The sequence below is a fragment of the Eleginops maclovinus genome, chromosome 6 (assembly GCF_036324505.1).
Source record: "Eleginops maclovinus isolate JMC-PN-2008 ecotype Puerto Natales chromosome 6, JC_Emac_rtc_rv5, whole genome shotgun sequence".
Taxonomy (NCBI): domain Eukaryota; kingdom Metazoa; phylum Chordata; class Actinopteri; order Perciformes; family Eleginopidae; genus Eleginops; species Eleginops maclovinus.
In genome coordinates this window covers 802,247-819,044 of record NC_086354.1, presented here as the reverse complement: position 1 = coordinate 819,044, position 16,798 = coordinate 802,247, and the positions used below count along the sequence as shown (strand labels likewise).

At 41.2% G+C, this 16,798-nt stretch overlaps 1 protein-coding gene across 1 annotated transcript in view; it reads right to left on the bottom strand.

Moving 5' to 3' along the window:
- Positions 1–16,798, bottom strand: part of tox (thymocyte selection-associated high mobility group box) — a 51,944-nt gene that overhangs the window by 31,487 nt on the left and 3,659 nt on the right. The window contains exon 2 of the mRNA XM_063885220.1: positions 999–1,064. Coding sequence (XP_063741290.1) covers positions 999–1,064 — 66 coding nt within the window. The remainder of the gene's footprint in view (positions 1–998; positions 1,065–16,798) is intronic.

The window sequence follows — 16,798 nt, the reverse complement described above, 5'->3', positions numbered from 1 at the left end:
AGTAAAGGAGGTCAGAGAGTCATTACAGGGATGGAGAGTTATCGGCATGATTTCTGACCTTACCTGTCAGTGTGCAGGACAGGATTAGTGTTCAGAGCAAAAACATGGACACATACTAATAAAAAAACACCAAATCATTATGAATGATAAAGCTCCTCATCAAATAGAGCAGCATTTTTGTTTAAATATACTGCTACTTAGTTTCTTTCCACCATAGTGTACTTACGTTATTTTATTTTACTTATTGGGTTTTTATTAATAACAACGCATGCCTACTTTTTTATATAATATGCAAGTATAGTCTTTTTAATTCATCTGCATTCTTGCTGTTGTAAAACCGTACATTTCCCATTTGCGAGAAAAATAAGGGAATTCTGATTCTGACGATAGCATTTTGTGAAAACACCATTCTAAATAAATGATATGGTGCTGCAGAGAGGTCTTGTCGTACCAATCATACTTTAAAGACTTAGTAAAAAGTCCTTTTTTGGTACAGAACCTTTTTAAAAATCACACCATGCTAATTATGATACATTTTTAATAAAAAAAACATCATTCTCTCTTTTTACAAATCTGCAGCCCTACTACCCAGCACACATTCAGTGATTAATATCACATCCTCTGGGTCCTTTGTATTTCCTTAATGACTTTAGCTTGGGGACCATATAAAAGAGTTCACTGCAAAAATCAAGTGAGTGTGAAAAATGGATTTGAAATGTTTGCACAATTGTTATGATTGCACATTAGATAAATATGTATTCATTTGCAGAAGTGAACCAATTTGTTGCATACAAATATATGCAACAAATTGGATCACATTTCTATCCTGGTGACTCCTTGTGAAAAGACACAGAACAACCGATGTGTTGGGGAGTGTTACAACACTTAAGTAATTAGTTCCCTGGATGAAATCAGAACCTGGTAAACGTCAGAGGAAAAGGCACTCACTCAGGCTCTGTCTCACACACAGATGATCAGACACATAGATAAACACTAACCTGATTGGATGATGCAAAGTCATGGCCGGCTTCTGGCATACCCATGAACATGGTGTCCCCATCCAGCTGAGTAGAACCAAAAGAAAGGGCAACAGTGTCAACAAACTAGACTCAAACAGGGCAAACAGGGCAAACAGAGCATGGAGATGGAGAGAAGCGATCTGGGCTCTGTTTCCCAATAACCCAGGGTTGCGATAGAATTGTCCCCCCAAAAAATGTATGCTGGCTTTATGAACGTGGACAACAGGGTAAAATATATTCTGTATTACCAAGAATAGAATTGAAATAAAAAAGTAAAGTGGAACTCTTTGTTGCTTGCGTCCACATGAATCCAAATACATATTGAGTGTATGAAAATATATGCATAACTTGTTCGGCCTACACATCTATCAGCGTGTGTATCACCATTCAACATGTCTTAAAGGTTTAAGAAACCCCACACCGCTCAGACTCACTGTGTGGACTTTATTTGAACCTTTCAGTAAAATAGTAATGCTCATATTTCTGCTTTTGATGAATATAGTGTTGAACGTTCAGAACAGATCACTTCGGCAAGTTACGGTATAAGTTGTAAAATGATTAATCAGCACGGTCATCCAATCAAATCTAATATAGTGATAACTTGAACTATTGATTAAATTATACAGCAATAAGAATATACAGCAAAACTTAAGAGACCACTGCAGCATTATCAGTTTCTCTTGTTTTATCATTTATAGGTATGCCTTCGAGTGAAATGTTTTTTTTTAATTGTGTTCTATAAACTACAGTTGGAATTAAACAGACACTGGAGTGGCTGGAGATAAAGATTTAAGAAACATTTGAAGTGGTCTCTTAATTTTTTCTGGAGCTGTATATATATATAAACTGTATATACACGTATGTATTGTATTGTATTTTGCTGCTGCTGCAACGCAAACATGTCCCAGTCTGGGATTAAAAAAGGAAATCTTATCTTATGGTATTTTATTTATGCCTACAAAGAAAGCAGGTTTTTAGTTGGTTCACGTAGAGAAAAGTGCCAAAATCAAAAACACTGAACATTGTCTAAATGTAATGAATGTCCGACCATAGTGAAACGTTTCTCTAAGTCCAAGGGGATGTCTTTAAATGTTTTTGTTGGGGTCTGATAATCAAGTTAATAGAAGTTAAAACCACATTGCAATGCACGGTGTTCTCTTTGGAAGTGTTTTCCGATGGTCAAACATGTCAGATGTAGTCCGGCTGTGTTTTAAATGGATGCGAGTTCATCACAAGAACACAGCTACTGACAAAAGAACCTCTCCTCAATTTCTTTCACTGGGTTACTTTAATATTGGGCATCATGAAAGTAATGATGAACCATTTAAAGACATCCCTAGCTGTTGCTGAGCACTTGGCTTGATGTTTTCACCCAATAAAAAAAGACAAATCAGCTGATTGATAACGCAGCCTCCAGCACAGAGCTGAACCCCGGAGGCAGATGTGTTTAGGGTCACCAATCAGTATTTTCATATTCAATAGTTTTATTGAATATTTTCTCAATGTATCTATAAATTGTTTTGTTTTTGAAATGAGGGAATATAGTGAAGTAGTCCAACAGCCTGTGATGATGGCCAGACAAAACAGATTGTTTAGTTCAAATAACCATAACCAGTGTCCTGTCATTTATTATACAATATATACAAAGTGCAGCATTACATGCTGGGGGTAAAACTTGGCAATACTTATTTTTGCTTAAAAAAATAAAATAGAATTACGATCAAAAATATTCCTAGTAACGTATTTGTCCAACAACAACTAACTGATTCATATACCAATCATTATTGCTCTTGATACACATATATATATATGTTATATCCTACCACTTGAATCTTAACTGAAGTGCTTGGATGTGTACTGCAGATCAAGTTTAAAAAGAGACCAGGGACAGGGACGTGATGAAGGCGTGTATGAGCGTTTCTGCCAAAGAGTCGGAGAGTGAAGGCCGGAGTCGGGAAATGTTTTTGAGATGGTAAAAAGCAGATTTAGTGACCGATTTGAAGTGAGCCTGGATGACCCCCAGGTTGCGGACTTCAGGGGACGGAGAGATGGAGCAGCCATCCACAGAGAGGAGCAGATCTCCAACCATCCATAGTTGTGACTTGGGAGCCACAGCCATGAGCTCTGTTTTTGTGCTGTTAAGTTTGAGTAGGTTTGACGACATCCAGCTTTTGATGTCCTGTAGGCGGTTGACAAGGGATTGAGGGGAGAGTTGAGTGGCTGGCTTGGTGCACAGATAGAGCTGTGTGTCATCAGCGTATGAATGGAAGTTGAGACCATGGTGGTGGATGATTTGACCAAGTGGGAGAATATAGACGGTGAAGAGGAGGGGTCCAAGCACAGACCCTTAAGGTACACCTTGGTTGACAGGGGCTGATGGGGAACTGCAGTCACTGATGGTGACAAAGTGTTGTCGGTTCGAGAGGTAGGACTTGAACCAGGCAAGAGCTGTGTCACTGAGCCCAAGGTGGTCAGACAGGTGGCTGAGGAGGATAGTGTGGAATATGGTACCGAAGGCTGCAGAGAGGTCCAGGAGGACGAGAATACTGATGAGGCCGGAATCAGATGCGATGAGGAGGTCGTTTGTAATTTTGACGAGGGCAGTCTATGTGCTGTGGTGGGCTCTGAAGCCAGACTGAAGGGATTCATAGAGCTCATGGTTGGACATGTGTGGTTGGAGTTGGGCGGCAACTGCTCTTTCCAGGATTTGGCTGAGGAAAGGGAGGCTGGAGATCGGCCGGTGGTTGTTGAGGTCCTCCCGGTCCAAACCAGGCTTTTTGAGGATAGGAGTAACTGAGGCAGTTTTGAGGCTGGGTGGGACTATGCCAGATGACATTGACAAGTTCACTATGTCTACTATGATGGGGCAGATGGTTGGTAGTGCTTCCTTGACCAAGGCTGTGGGCATGGGGTCGAGAGAGCAGGTTGATGCCTTGGCCTTTGTGACCAGCTTCGTTACTAGGAGAGCATCCACTGGGGAGAAGGAGGAGAGGCTACACTTAGATGCAATCCACTTTGGCCGGGAAGAACTCCAGGAACTTGAAGCAGAGGTCAAGAGCACCTGGAGGATCAGGAGGGTCGAGAGGGTGAAGAAGCCGGTTAATGGTGGAAAACAGCTTTCTCGGTTGGTTGCGTTGGTTGCCAATGAGGGTGGAGTAGTATAAAAACCTAGTCTGGGAGAGAGCTTCTTTATAGGACTTCACATGGTCCTAATAAGCCTCACGATGGACGGGGAGGCCAGTTCTCTTGTAGAGTCTCTCCAGCCGATGACCAGAAGCTTTCAGGGTGAGGAGTACAGTGGTGAACCAAGGGGCATGCCGTGTAAAGCAGACAGTCCGGGTTTTGAGGGGGGCAAGAGAGTCAGGGCTGAGGGATAAAGCTGTGTTGTAGTGGGCAACCAGGCCTTCCACTGTGGTGGGGAGGGGGATGGAGGCTAAGTAGGATGCTATTGTACTGTTCACGGCTGGTGCACAGTGTTTTGGTTTTCCTGAATGTGATGGTGCGTTTTGCACGCTGGATGGGTAGGAGGACAGGAACAGAAAAGAGGATGGCATGGTGGTTCGTAACTGCTAGGTCCAGGCACTAGAGATGGGATAGAGGAGTGCCAATAGAGCACACTAGGTCCAGGACGTGTCCTTTGGTGTGAGTTGGACCTTGGACGTGCTGTGTGATGTTGAAACAGTCGAGCAGTGAGAGAAATTCTGAGGCAAAGGTGCATGTCTTGGAGTCGACATGGATGTTCAAGTCACCAAGCAGTAATATGAATGGAGATCTGGAGCAGACAGAGGTGAGCAGCTCAGAAAACTCAGACATGAAGGTGGTGGAGGCTTTGGGGGGGGCGGTATATGAGGACAACCTGTAGTTGCGATGAGCCAGACAATGAAAAGGCAATACACTCAAATGAGGTTGTATTTACAACAGGGAGTTGTTTTATCTGGATTTACGCTCGATGGATAACAGCCTGCCCATCACCTCGACCCAAGGAGTGGGGCTTCTGCAGGTAAACCTGGGGGTGTGGCTTGGTTGAGGGGGAAAAAGTCTTGTTGATTTTGCGATGTCTCGTTAGGCATACAAAGTCCATTTTCCTGTCATTGATGATCTCATGAATAAGTGGTGCTTTATTGTTAAGGGAACGGGTATTCAGCAGCATGAATGTGGGAGTGTGGCTTCTGGATGCTGGCCGTGTGGGAAAAATGAAACTGTCAATACATACCAGGGCCCTCAGATGACCAATGAACGTGTGTGGTTTGTTGTGATGACGTAACGAGCATGAGACAGTGCGCGCGTAGGACCAGCTGCGGACAGGCTCCAACCCGACATAAAGAAACCTACGCCGTGAGCCTCTATGGATGTACCAGGGTCTGCTACGTAACAGCCCAAGGTTTTTGATGGCTGCTGTGGATAGAGGTGGCGGGATACAATTGTTGAAGTTAATAAGCTGTGCCGTGGAATATTTCAGCATCGTGAAGCTGTGGGTATGCTAGCATGATGCTACGTTAGCTGATGGCCAGATGGGAGAAGACGGTCCCAACCAAGAGGCTAACCACACGGGAAAGTCCAGATGTTAACCCAGAACAACTGTCAGCGTGGACAGCACTGAGGAGACACGGATGATCCAGATATGTTCCGCGGAAGGTAGCAGAGGCCCAACCGATGTGGGCCTTAGCAAAGGGTGCTAGGTTGGTCTCGCAAGAAGGCAAGCTAACTGGAGGTGGAGATGCAGCGGTGATAGCCAGCGAAGGCCAACAACACCGGCAGGCCGCTGTGTGTTGCTCGGGCACTCAGTAGCAATGATGGCACAGGGTAGAGTCAGCAATGCAATGGGGTGATCCAGAGTCGAAACACACCGGCAATGCAGGGCTGAGCAATCCGACCGGGAATCGGAAGGAGAGCAGAGTCCACTTAGTCTGGTGTAGGCCTGTGCCGGTGTAGCTGCTACAGTGGTTGGTGTAGCAGTTGCTGCATACAGGTAAACACCAGAGGATTCAGGTGTAAAGATGTGTCCACAGAGAGCGTGAAGATATGTAAGACACGGTTTATTATGAGGCCAACAATAGAGCCGTCAAATTCTAGATACAGGCGGAGAAGCGGCGAACAGTCTACGCCAGCGTCCTCTCTCGAGGCCATAAATGTACTGATTCTTTGATTGATTAGTCAATAATGTGTAAAGTGTCTTATTTTAAAGTGTCAAAGAACCAAACGTATTCCAATTGAAAAGATAGAGAAAGTAAGTAAATGTTTGGTATTTGTACTTGATACAAATATCAATCAAAAAAATAAATAAAGCATGCTTCGCTTTGATAACCAAAAGGTTATTTAAATGTTAATGAGTAGCTTCAGTCTGAAAACTGTAGTAACTTATAAAGTTACCATTACTGCTGACAACCAACCAACAAACCTATTCAAATCATTCACAGCGACATGATCATTGTCCTGGTACATAAACACACACAGGACAATGTTTGGACAGGTGGGTTGAAGTAAAAACACACACACACACACACACATACAGGAACAGGTGGACAGACAGGTGTAACTGCCCTTTCCGTTGGCCAGCTGTTGGGTTTTATGCAAATGAGGTGTCGGTTTACTGAGTCAACAGAAAAATAAAACACACACCCTGTGGATTACTGGAGTAACAGCCATGTTTTTAGGCTTTCCATGGAACCTCTGTAGAAATATGAAGAGGTTCACTAGGGAGTGGTGAGTAGGGGGATACATGTCTGTATACCTGACCCTTACTCTTCCTTCTTGGAAGAATCAATTTTGAGGGTACTTGTACTTATTCCCATTTTAAGCAACTTTTTACTTCTATCCAACGGCAATTAAAGGAAAACAATGTCATTTTACTCCACTACATTTATGAAACAGCTTTAGCTACTTTTAACAAAATTCATCTCTCAAAATTAACTAGTGGACGAACTATTTAAGTCACAAAAGAGTCAGATTATTTAATTATTTAACAAAAACTTAATCAGATCTTTGTCTAAAGCAGTAAAATGCTACCGGATGCAACACTATTATCTAGAAATGCAACTAATAAAGGCAATTTTTATGCACAATGAGTACTTTTACTTTTGATACTTTAAGTACATTTTGCTGATAAAGCTTTTGTTATTTAACTTTAGTAAGATTTTGATTGCAGGACTTTTACTTGTAATGACGTATTTTGACAATAATGTTGTGGTACTTTTCCTCAAGTAAAGCCTCTTTATACTTCTTCCACCACTGCACATGGATCACACACGCACATACACACACGCGCCCCTATAGGCCGGGTAGTGGATGCACACAGTAAGCTCAATGTCACAATTGTTTAAAAAAAAACAAAAGACACCATGAACTAAAAGTTAGAACTAATAGTTGTGCAATAAAAAAGTGTGTGTGTGTGTGTGTGTGTGTGTGTGTGTGTGTGTGTGTGTGTGTGTGTGTGTGTGTGTGTGTGTGTGTGTGTGAGAGAAACTTGGAAATGACCCACACTGGATCTTTTTACAGTGGAACCTGGGACACATTCCAAATGTGTTGTGTATGCATTCAGATTTCCTGGAATCAAAGCCAGTTTCTGATACTATTTATGTTGTGTATTTGGTATGTGATAACCACTTTGCATTCTATAATTACTATACTGCTGCTTCACATTACATCACTCAACACACCAGCTGTTAGATAACACAGACACCCCTGTGTCCTGCAGCTCCTGGTGGCACATGGCCAGAGGTGTAAAGTAACTAAGTACATTAACTCAAGTACTGTACTAGTACTCGTCTGTTTCAGACTTTTGAGTTTCACACAAAGTATTCTTTTATTTAGCATTTTTGTGGTCAAAAATAATGTACTCTCCCCGTTTCTACTGAAACAAAAACATGTTTTTATTCTTTTCTAGCAAGAAATATGATGGACAGTCATAACGTCCTTGTAAAACCTCATCAGAAGTTTAACATTTGTATTAAAATGACATTTGGTCTGATCATGACTTTCCATCCCTCTTTATACTGTTGGTCACAATGCTTAAAACAACCCTTCTTCAGATGCTGGTTTGCTACTCCTGTGTGATGTGTGTATAATGAATCTGTGTCATTTGCTCCAGCCATACTGGATATTAGGACAAATGTCACCTTAAAGTGAACAGGCCTTATATACAGTCATCTGGAGTGTGTGGTGGAGGTGTTCCTGCTGTCCACAGGACAAACACAGCTCTCAGGACACAGCACCCTCAGAACAGAGGAGATGAGAGGGACAGAGGAGACAGGGATACTTTCTTTTCAGCAGCTCGGTGTGAGAGGCAGACATGTTACTCTGCTCATCTCACACACACACACACACACACACACACACACACACACACACACACACACACACACACACACACACACACACACACACACACACACACACACACACACACACACACACACACACACACACACACACACACACACACACACACACACACACACACACACACATTTCGTACTGTAAGACCCTCCTCTGTGGCCAGCTTCCTAAAGTGAAGATCTGCCCCTTTTATTAGTCATAAATGATAGAAAATATAGTATTTTTTATAGTTCTCTAACCGTTCCATAGACTAAATGCTGGATTTGTTTATAAAGAAGCTAATTGGCAGAATAATTAAGGATGAAAATACTCCGGAGAAAGAGTATCCAGAGTAATGCCGCCTCTGTACTTACAGTATGAAGTGTGTGTGTGTGTGTGTACTGCAAACCTTACAGTGAGAAATACAGAGGATAGCCTCTCTCTCTCATCTCTGCTGCTGTGTGTGTGTGTGTGTGTGTGTGTGTGTGTGTGTGTGTGTGTGTGTGTGTGTGTGTGTGTGTGTGTGTGTGTGTGTGTGTGTGTGTGTGTGTGTGTGTGTGTGTGTGTTTGTGTGGGTAAAGCAATGGTTTGAATAACAAGCAGCCAGCTAAGTGGGTCAGGGTCGGACGAAGGGGGGAAAAAGGGGGAGAGAGACTATTAGGATGACAGACAAGGACAAAGGAAAAGAGAGGAATACAGTGTATCAAGGAAAAAAGGGAGCCGCAAGAGGAAGAGAAGTTGTTCGGAGAAATGAAATGTAATTAAGATAAGATTAGGAGGAAGAGGTAGAGAGTGAATATTATGGAGAAGGGGGGGGGGATTGGACGAGTGAGATTTCACGCCCTTTCCTTCAGACCTTACATTCAGCTAATAATATCCTCTTCAAATAAATTGGAAATATTCATTGAGCTTTGGGAGTGATGATACAGAAAGTAAATCAGTTTGAATAAGAGCAGCTTTGAAGTGGAAGCAGAGAGGAAAGAGAGATGAAAATGTCCTGAAAAATAGATTCAGAAATTAATGTAGATGTAAAGCGTAGAAGGGTGAATCTGAGCAGAGCCAGCATTGCTACAGATGTTATTTGGATCATTTGGATAGGAGCTTTGTGGTGTTATCTTTGTGTAAAAATCTGTTTCTCAGCGGTGGGTTTGGGTGGCGTGTGAAACTATGTGGCTGGACGGCACTCAATGGATTTCAGTTGACTCTAAACTGCAGCGAGGGACATAAATCAAGTATACAGTGAGAGATAGATGGAGAAAGAGAGGGGGAGAGTAATGGGTGACTCGTGTGTGGTTGTGTGAGAGAGGGAGATTCACACAGCTGTGGTAGTTTAGCTCAGCTATTGTTTATCTGTCTTATCTCTGTCACCATGACAGCAAAATAAACCACGTTTTATTGGCTAAACTGCGTTCACTGACTATACGTACGGATTTAGTGCGCACGGCAACCCTAATGTGTGTCTAGTGTGTGTGAAGGCTTTTAGGAAAGGCAGAGAGGGATTTATCCATTCTTTTGTGTGAATTATACCTGATTAAATGATACAGTCTGATTAAATCTGTCTTTGGAAGACATTCTCTGCAGGATTTGCTTTATTTTCTTGTGTGATCAAAAGTATTAAGAATAGAATACGTGATAATGCATGAGGGAGAAACGCCATTCCTGCCTGACTTCTGATTAAAGATCTGGAAGATTCACTTTGTTATCTTTGCTACTGATCAAAACGTTTGACGTATTTCTGAAGGACAGATTTGGCCGTCAGAGGGGGAGTGACGTGATCATGGTTAATATGGAGATAACACTTTCGGGCAGTCCCTTTTGGAAGACCACTCAGTGTTTGAAGTGGTTGTGAATTTTGGATTGTAAGCTTCGGAAAGTTACAGAAATTGTTAGAAAGCCTTCTCCGAATTCCAACGTGTGAAAGGTGTAGGGGGAGGGTTTCCGAATCACCTGATCGTGCTTCTAATGTCATGAATAGCCCTTTTCTCTTATTTAATATCACAGAAGGCACTACCCTGATTATACATCATAAAGTGAAGTATTTTTTTAGGCCAATCAGGAAATGAGCATATCAAGGCTACCTCAACTAAAGCAATGTTCCTTTGAATTTAGAAGATCTCTGGCAAACACTTACACCTTTTGTTAAGAGGATCATTTCCACAGATTAACATGTTATAGTAGTTGAAGAAGTAAATAGCTAAGGTAATGCTTTAAACTAACAAACATACCAGTCTCATGATTTGACGTCACCACCGCTAAGCTACAGGCGGCTAATTGTGGGTTGACGTTTAGTCGTCTTATCACGTCACTTGTTAACAACCTCTGTTTTTGAGGTTCATCACAATGGTATTTACTGACATATTTTATGTTGTGAAACAAAATGTGAAACTTGTTTCAACCACAGATCCATATTTTGGGAACCTCACCAAAATAAATCTTTAAAAAACAGACTTTGTGGACTAGTGCGCTGATCTTCAGATCAGGGGCGCACAGGTTACATCCCCCCTGCAGTCAGCATGTCCTTGTGTCCCTGGGCAAGCTATTCCCCCCAAGTTGCTCCTGTGGGGATTGTCTACAGTATTGAGTGTATGTAAGTCGCTTTGGATAAAAAGGTCTACCAAGTAACATGTTATGAAGTGTAATGTGATAAAATCTTAAGTAAATTTCAGGTCTAGGACTCCACACCAAGCTGTATTCATATTTTAAATACTACTGCTGACACTCCTAAGCTCAACTTTTTTCAAATACGGATTTCTGAGTGCAAGTCTTAAAGGCCTCCTATTATACTATATTTCAACAATATATTATAGGGCCATATCTATACACATCATGTCTGTGAAGTGTTTTGCTCAAAATACCAAACAGATCCCCCATTGTAGCATGCCTCACCCCCCTCTATTTCAGCCCTGTTCCTGAAGTGCTGATTCTGTGACTGTAGCTTTAAATGAACTAGCTGCTGCTGGCCACGCTCCTTTTGAGCTACTGCTGGCCACGCCCCTTTGGAGCTGCTGCTGGCCACGCCCCTTTGGAGCTGCTGCTGGCCACGCCCCTTTGGAGCGTCATGATCTCTCCTCTTAAGAGTTTTCTACCGGGAGAAACTCAGCTAAACGCTGCCGTGATTAAACGCCATATTATGTTCCAAACCACATCCAGCATTATCTCTGAAACACTTCTCAGTGTTTACCACTAGAACAGAGACATTATATGTATTATATATAGGACATCTCTAAGTCCCTCCTGCAGACATCCTGCTGAACACACACACACACTGACAGTGCTGCTCGAGGGGATTCAACTCGCGACTGTATATTGGGGACGATAGGTTGGGACGTGTCACGTGGGCGGGACATTGCCAGGAGTTAAATGTAAAGTCAGCCCACATTTCTGATATGATGTCATAACCGAAGCTAATCTGGATCAGCTCGTTTGTACCCCCCGTTTTTAGAGATGTGGGTAAGGAGGAAAAGAGAGAGGGTTGTATTTTCTGACACCTTGTGTGTCTACTTACACAACGGGGACACAGAGTTATGTATAAAAGACAGCAAAAAGTGCATTTTGCATAATAGGGGACCTTTAAATCCCTGCAGTGCCAAGCTCTTCCTTGTGCTTTGGGGAAACACTTTCTGTGAATGAAACTATCCTCAAAACATGGTATATGTAGATTACAAAGATATGGAGGTGTCATTTAAGCTTATTATCATATGTAACCATATCTACTGTATCTATTCCACTGAACAGGAGTAGATTAGCAGTAAGATTTGTTTGATTTCAAATTTGACTTACTTATTTGAATTTATCAACACTAATTATCACTATAAATACACTCTATTAATGTATGTGAGCAAAAGCTGTCTAAAAAGAGAAGCATGCCTTGACTACTCCTGGATTGTTCTTCAGGACCTGATCCAATCTCTGCCAGCAAGTGATCCAAGTTACTGTCACTAATACACTACAGACAGAACAATGCAGCAGTGATTGCAATATGTGATTTGATTGCAATATGTTTGTTTTGGAAACTAAATCTCGATAATTAGTCTCCTCTGGCAGCGTTCTATCTCCGCCCATCTGTTCCATTTGGCATCCCTCCACCAACCAGGAGTCCCTCATCGCTGCGTCCCCACCATCCGACCAACTGAGACACGTTCAGAGCCACCGGAACAATAGCAGCGTTGCTCAAAGTCACCCAATCATCAGCAAGCTTAAGAGGAGGGGGAGGGAGAGGTAGGCTGGCAAAGTGTTCAGTGGAAGGAGTGACAGCCAACACGGACAGACGGACGGACAGCTTGGCTGCTTGTGTTCTGACAGATAATTAGATGAGATGCCGACACTGTGGCTGCTAAGAAAACTGTAGGAGGACACAATGGGAGAGTGTAAAAGTGGACAAAAAATACTGGGAATGGGCCATAAGATAAGATAAGACACCAAATACATCCTGAATTGGGTGCAAAGATGCGGAAAAATTACGGAAAGGTTTCCAAAGGAAGTTTTGAAGTATTTGCACATTATTGAACAATTTTCAAGATCTGCAGGAAGTCTCGGGCTGGAGTCAGACCGTTCTTCCATCATTCTTTCGTAGTTTATAAGCAATTAGTGCCAAGACAAATAAGGTTATAAGTCCCAGGTTAGAAAATAACATGGAGTATAGCTGGAATGCGGAATTTATGCAATAACCACAAATACGTTTGAGTGTGCGTTCCCGTCACATGCTGAACCGGAAGTCCATTTCAGCACAATTTTAATATAAATATTAAATGTCATATTTTAAAAGTGAATTTTTATTCTGTGTGAAATAAAAACATGAAAAGGCATATCTATGTCTAATGGAATATTTGTGTGAAATGTGACATGCACTGAATTAGGAGCGTGAATGTACACATCAATTTATTAAACAGCTACCCTCTGTGTGCAGACCCATACACAACTGTATGACTACATGCCTACATAGGTATTCATTTGATTACTGCTGAATATATTTCATATTTTGCAAAGGATGTTTCAGTTAACCAGGCAGAGAGCAGCCTAAGCAAACACAGACCATAACACAGCTGTTACAGCTGAATGCTTCTTTCACTGGCTACCAGTTACCTTGTAGCATGTAGCTTAATGTACAAAATTGCAGAAGCTTTATTTCATTTATTACATTTCATTCTGTTTTGTAAATAATGTTTTATTAAATGGGTTGTTAACTTTAATACTAAGACCAAAGTCCACTATGGAGTCACGGCTCCCCCCTCTATGACAAACACATTAGTTAGCTAGCTAGCTGACCTGCCACTTATGTACGCACAGTGTAATGGACAAATGAATCGAATCATTTGGTAAATTAGTGGGATATTTCAGTCTATGGTATGTTAAAAAAAAAGTCTTTCTACATGTATATGACTGTACATTTTGAACAAAAATAAACTACTTTTGAATGAATTTGCATTATTTCTGTTAATTCCCCTTAAATCCTGGTAATACCCGTTGAAACTAATTTGGAATTTGGCAATCCTGCTGCAGCTGTATCACAAAAAGTGTTCAAGCTGATTATTTAACTATAGATCATGACAGACCATTTTAAATGTACTGACAAATCCATTTTAATGAATTTTTCTAATCCTGACTGACAAAAATTGTTGGTATAAAATGGAAGCATTGCTGTGAGGGTTTGTTGTGGGGGGGATCATCCTGTTTATGCCGTGGCGGCTTGCCAGTGATCATCACATACAGTCAGTCTGCCTGCTGACAGTGTGCAGCAGATTTATATTAAACCATGAGTTTACACTGCAGGTAAACACCAAGCCCAAAATGTGATGGGAAATAATCTTAGAGCAGGTTCCTCCCAATCAGAACCTACAGGTGGATGCTCGGGTGGAGGCGGGGCTTGTGAAAGGCTATGATCAGCAGCACTGGATTCAATCAGCTTTAGCAGTGAATGATCGGACAGAACAGATGTGTGTAAGGTGCTTTTATGTTGCAGTGACTACAGGATTTCATGCCTGAGTATAGCCAGGCTAAAATTAGCAAGACTGAACCTGAAGCTGCAAAATTAATGCAACCATCATTTTATCATTCACATAAGTGATTTTACCAACGTGTAAATATGACAAATCCATATAATAATCCTCTCCTGTAAAGTAGACTCAGCTGTCCCACCACTGCATTACATTTCATCGTCCATTTTCCAGCATATAACTCTAAAGTTTGCAGGTGAATGCTCTAACTATTTGTTTCTTTCAAATCCTCACCTATTTTCGTGTTGCTAAGCAGTCCTGCATCGCCCCTCCCCCCTACAACATATTGCCAGGCAATTCACTGGCATCCATTGATAATGAACTTGTGTCACATCTAAAAAACCTGCACCCTTTCACAGTTCTGATTAAACAGATGATGATAGCACCCTAAATGTAATGTAGGAAAAAAAAGTAGTTTATCAGCAGCAAACAATATCTTTGGATCATATCCTGCGCAATTTGATAAGATCTAAACACTGAGAGTCAATACATATACATTCACATTCAGTGGGGCATCTCATTTTACATGTAACAGTCAAGATCTCATTTTTCTTTTTTAAGTCTTAATAATTAATATAAAGAGGTATCAGGAAGAAAGACATCTGTGATGCATTTGGGCAACTTAATTCAGTGAAGAGTGTTTAGATATTATTATTTACTCAGATGATGAGATTACAAATGGCTAATGCTAGCTCGTAGGCTATATAGCATAACTTCAGGAAGCCTTAAGACAACAGTCTCACCTCGTTTTGCAAAAGTCTATTAATGCTGATGCTTTATAAATGCTCACATGGTGACAGCTATAGCTATGATTATTGGTCTGGAAATTCCTTTATACTGCTCTGTATGACTTTTCTCACCCTTCCACCATTTCATATCACAGTTCCTCTCTCATAATGTCATCATGCTCCCTGACTTTTTGCTGCTCTCCTATATCCTCCTCTTCTTCACTGAGGCCTTCTTTGTTCCCGCCTGTTCTCTCTTCCCCTCTATTTGCTTTAGAAATACCTCACCAAGCTTTCACAATCATCATGTTTACATTAGCCCTCTCTCTCTCTCTCTCTCACCCTTCCTCTACCACTCTCAATGGTTCATCCCTCTCTTCTTCTCATTTTCTCATGTAATTTCTTGCACAAGGTTTAATTCAATAGTTTCCTTTTCCACCAGATATCTGTGTACATTTTGAACAGATGCTTAAGTTCCTTCATGATATTGCAAAGTTAATATCAATTAGAGCCTCTAGCAAATTAATTGCTCCTTTTCACATCTGCCGTGGCTCATTCTGATCCCCCTCATCCAATCAGAGCTCAGCTTGGCTTACTCATTCTGTTCAACCAGCCTCCATGTGACTAAAGTGCACAGCACACTGGGTCGGACACTGCTTTTTGGTTTTATGATGGCCTTAATGCTAAAATATCACAGTGATTTATCAGGGTATAGAGAGACATGTATGGAGTATATGTTTTGAATAACCAGTAGAGGTGTGGTTATAATGTGAAGATTTACACGGCTGTTTAATTGGACACAGCCTGTGCTTGCCTGACACAATTGCCCCCATGTTTAAAAACATTTTCAGACAATGACTGAACTTTTTAAAACCGACTTCCACGCAGATGTTCCTCTGAGCTTTCACTCAAATGCTATTTCGTTGCATTTCTTACACCAACTGACATGATCTCAAAGCAGACGAAGATTAGACACATAACACATTCATCTTTTCCTGGTTCTGTTTGATATGATGCGTTTGATTGTCAATAGTATGAAGTTGTTTTCACATTTATTCAACAATGAGTTTCAGTTTTTCAAATCATTATTCACAGGCCTTGCTGAGTGTAGCTGTCATGTGTGTCGCTGTCTGTTGTTTTTTGTGTTATGGTTTGTTGTTTTTATATTGTTTGTATACTGTGTACAGTGCTGTGATAATGAATTTCCCCCTGGGGACAATGAATCTAAATCTATTCAAAAAATACTTTTCACTCCTGCACAGTTTTTATACGTTCATTCATTCTGTATAAAGTGAATAATTTTGCAGATGCAGATGAGGCTACACTAATATTCTTCATATATTTCTAATTCAATTCCAGTGGAGGCTACATGGTGTTGTTCGCAATTTGTGTGATCCAAACATTTCTCCAGAAGTTATTATGTACTTAAAAAAGAGCAAATCATTTCCAAATTTCATATATTTTTTATCAAACTTAATGTGTTTCAGTCCATGTTTGCTTTTCAAAAACAACTTTTTCTCTGTTTGCTCTCCCACTCGGATCACTACGTGGATATACTCTGCCTGGCAAAAAAAAGGTCCCACACTCTAATATCCGTTGGACCGCCTTTAGCTTCGATTACAGCACGCATTCTCTGTGGCATCATTTCCACAAGCTTCTGCAATGTCACAACATCTATTTCTGTCTTGCATTCATTTCTTTTTAATCTTGTATTGATGACGGGAGATTCAGACCACTGCACAAAGTC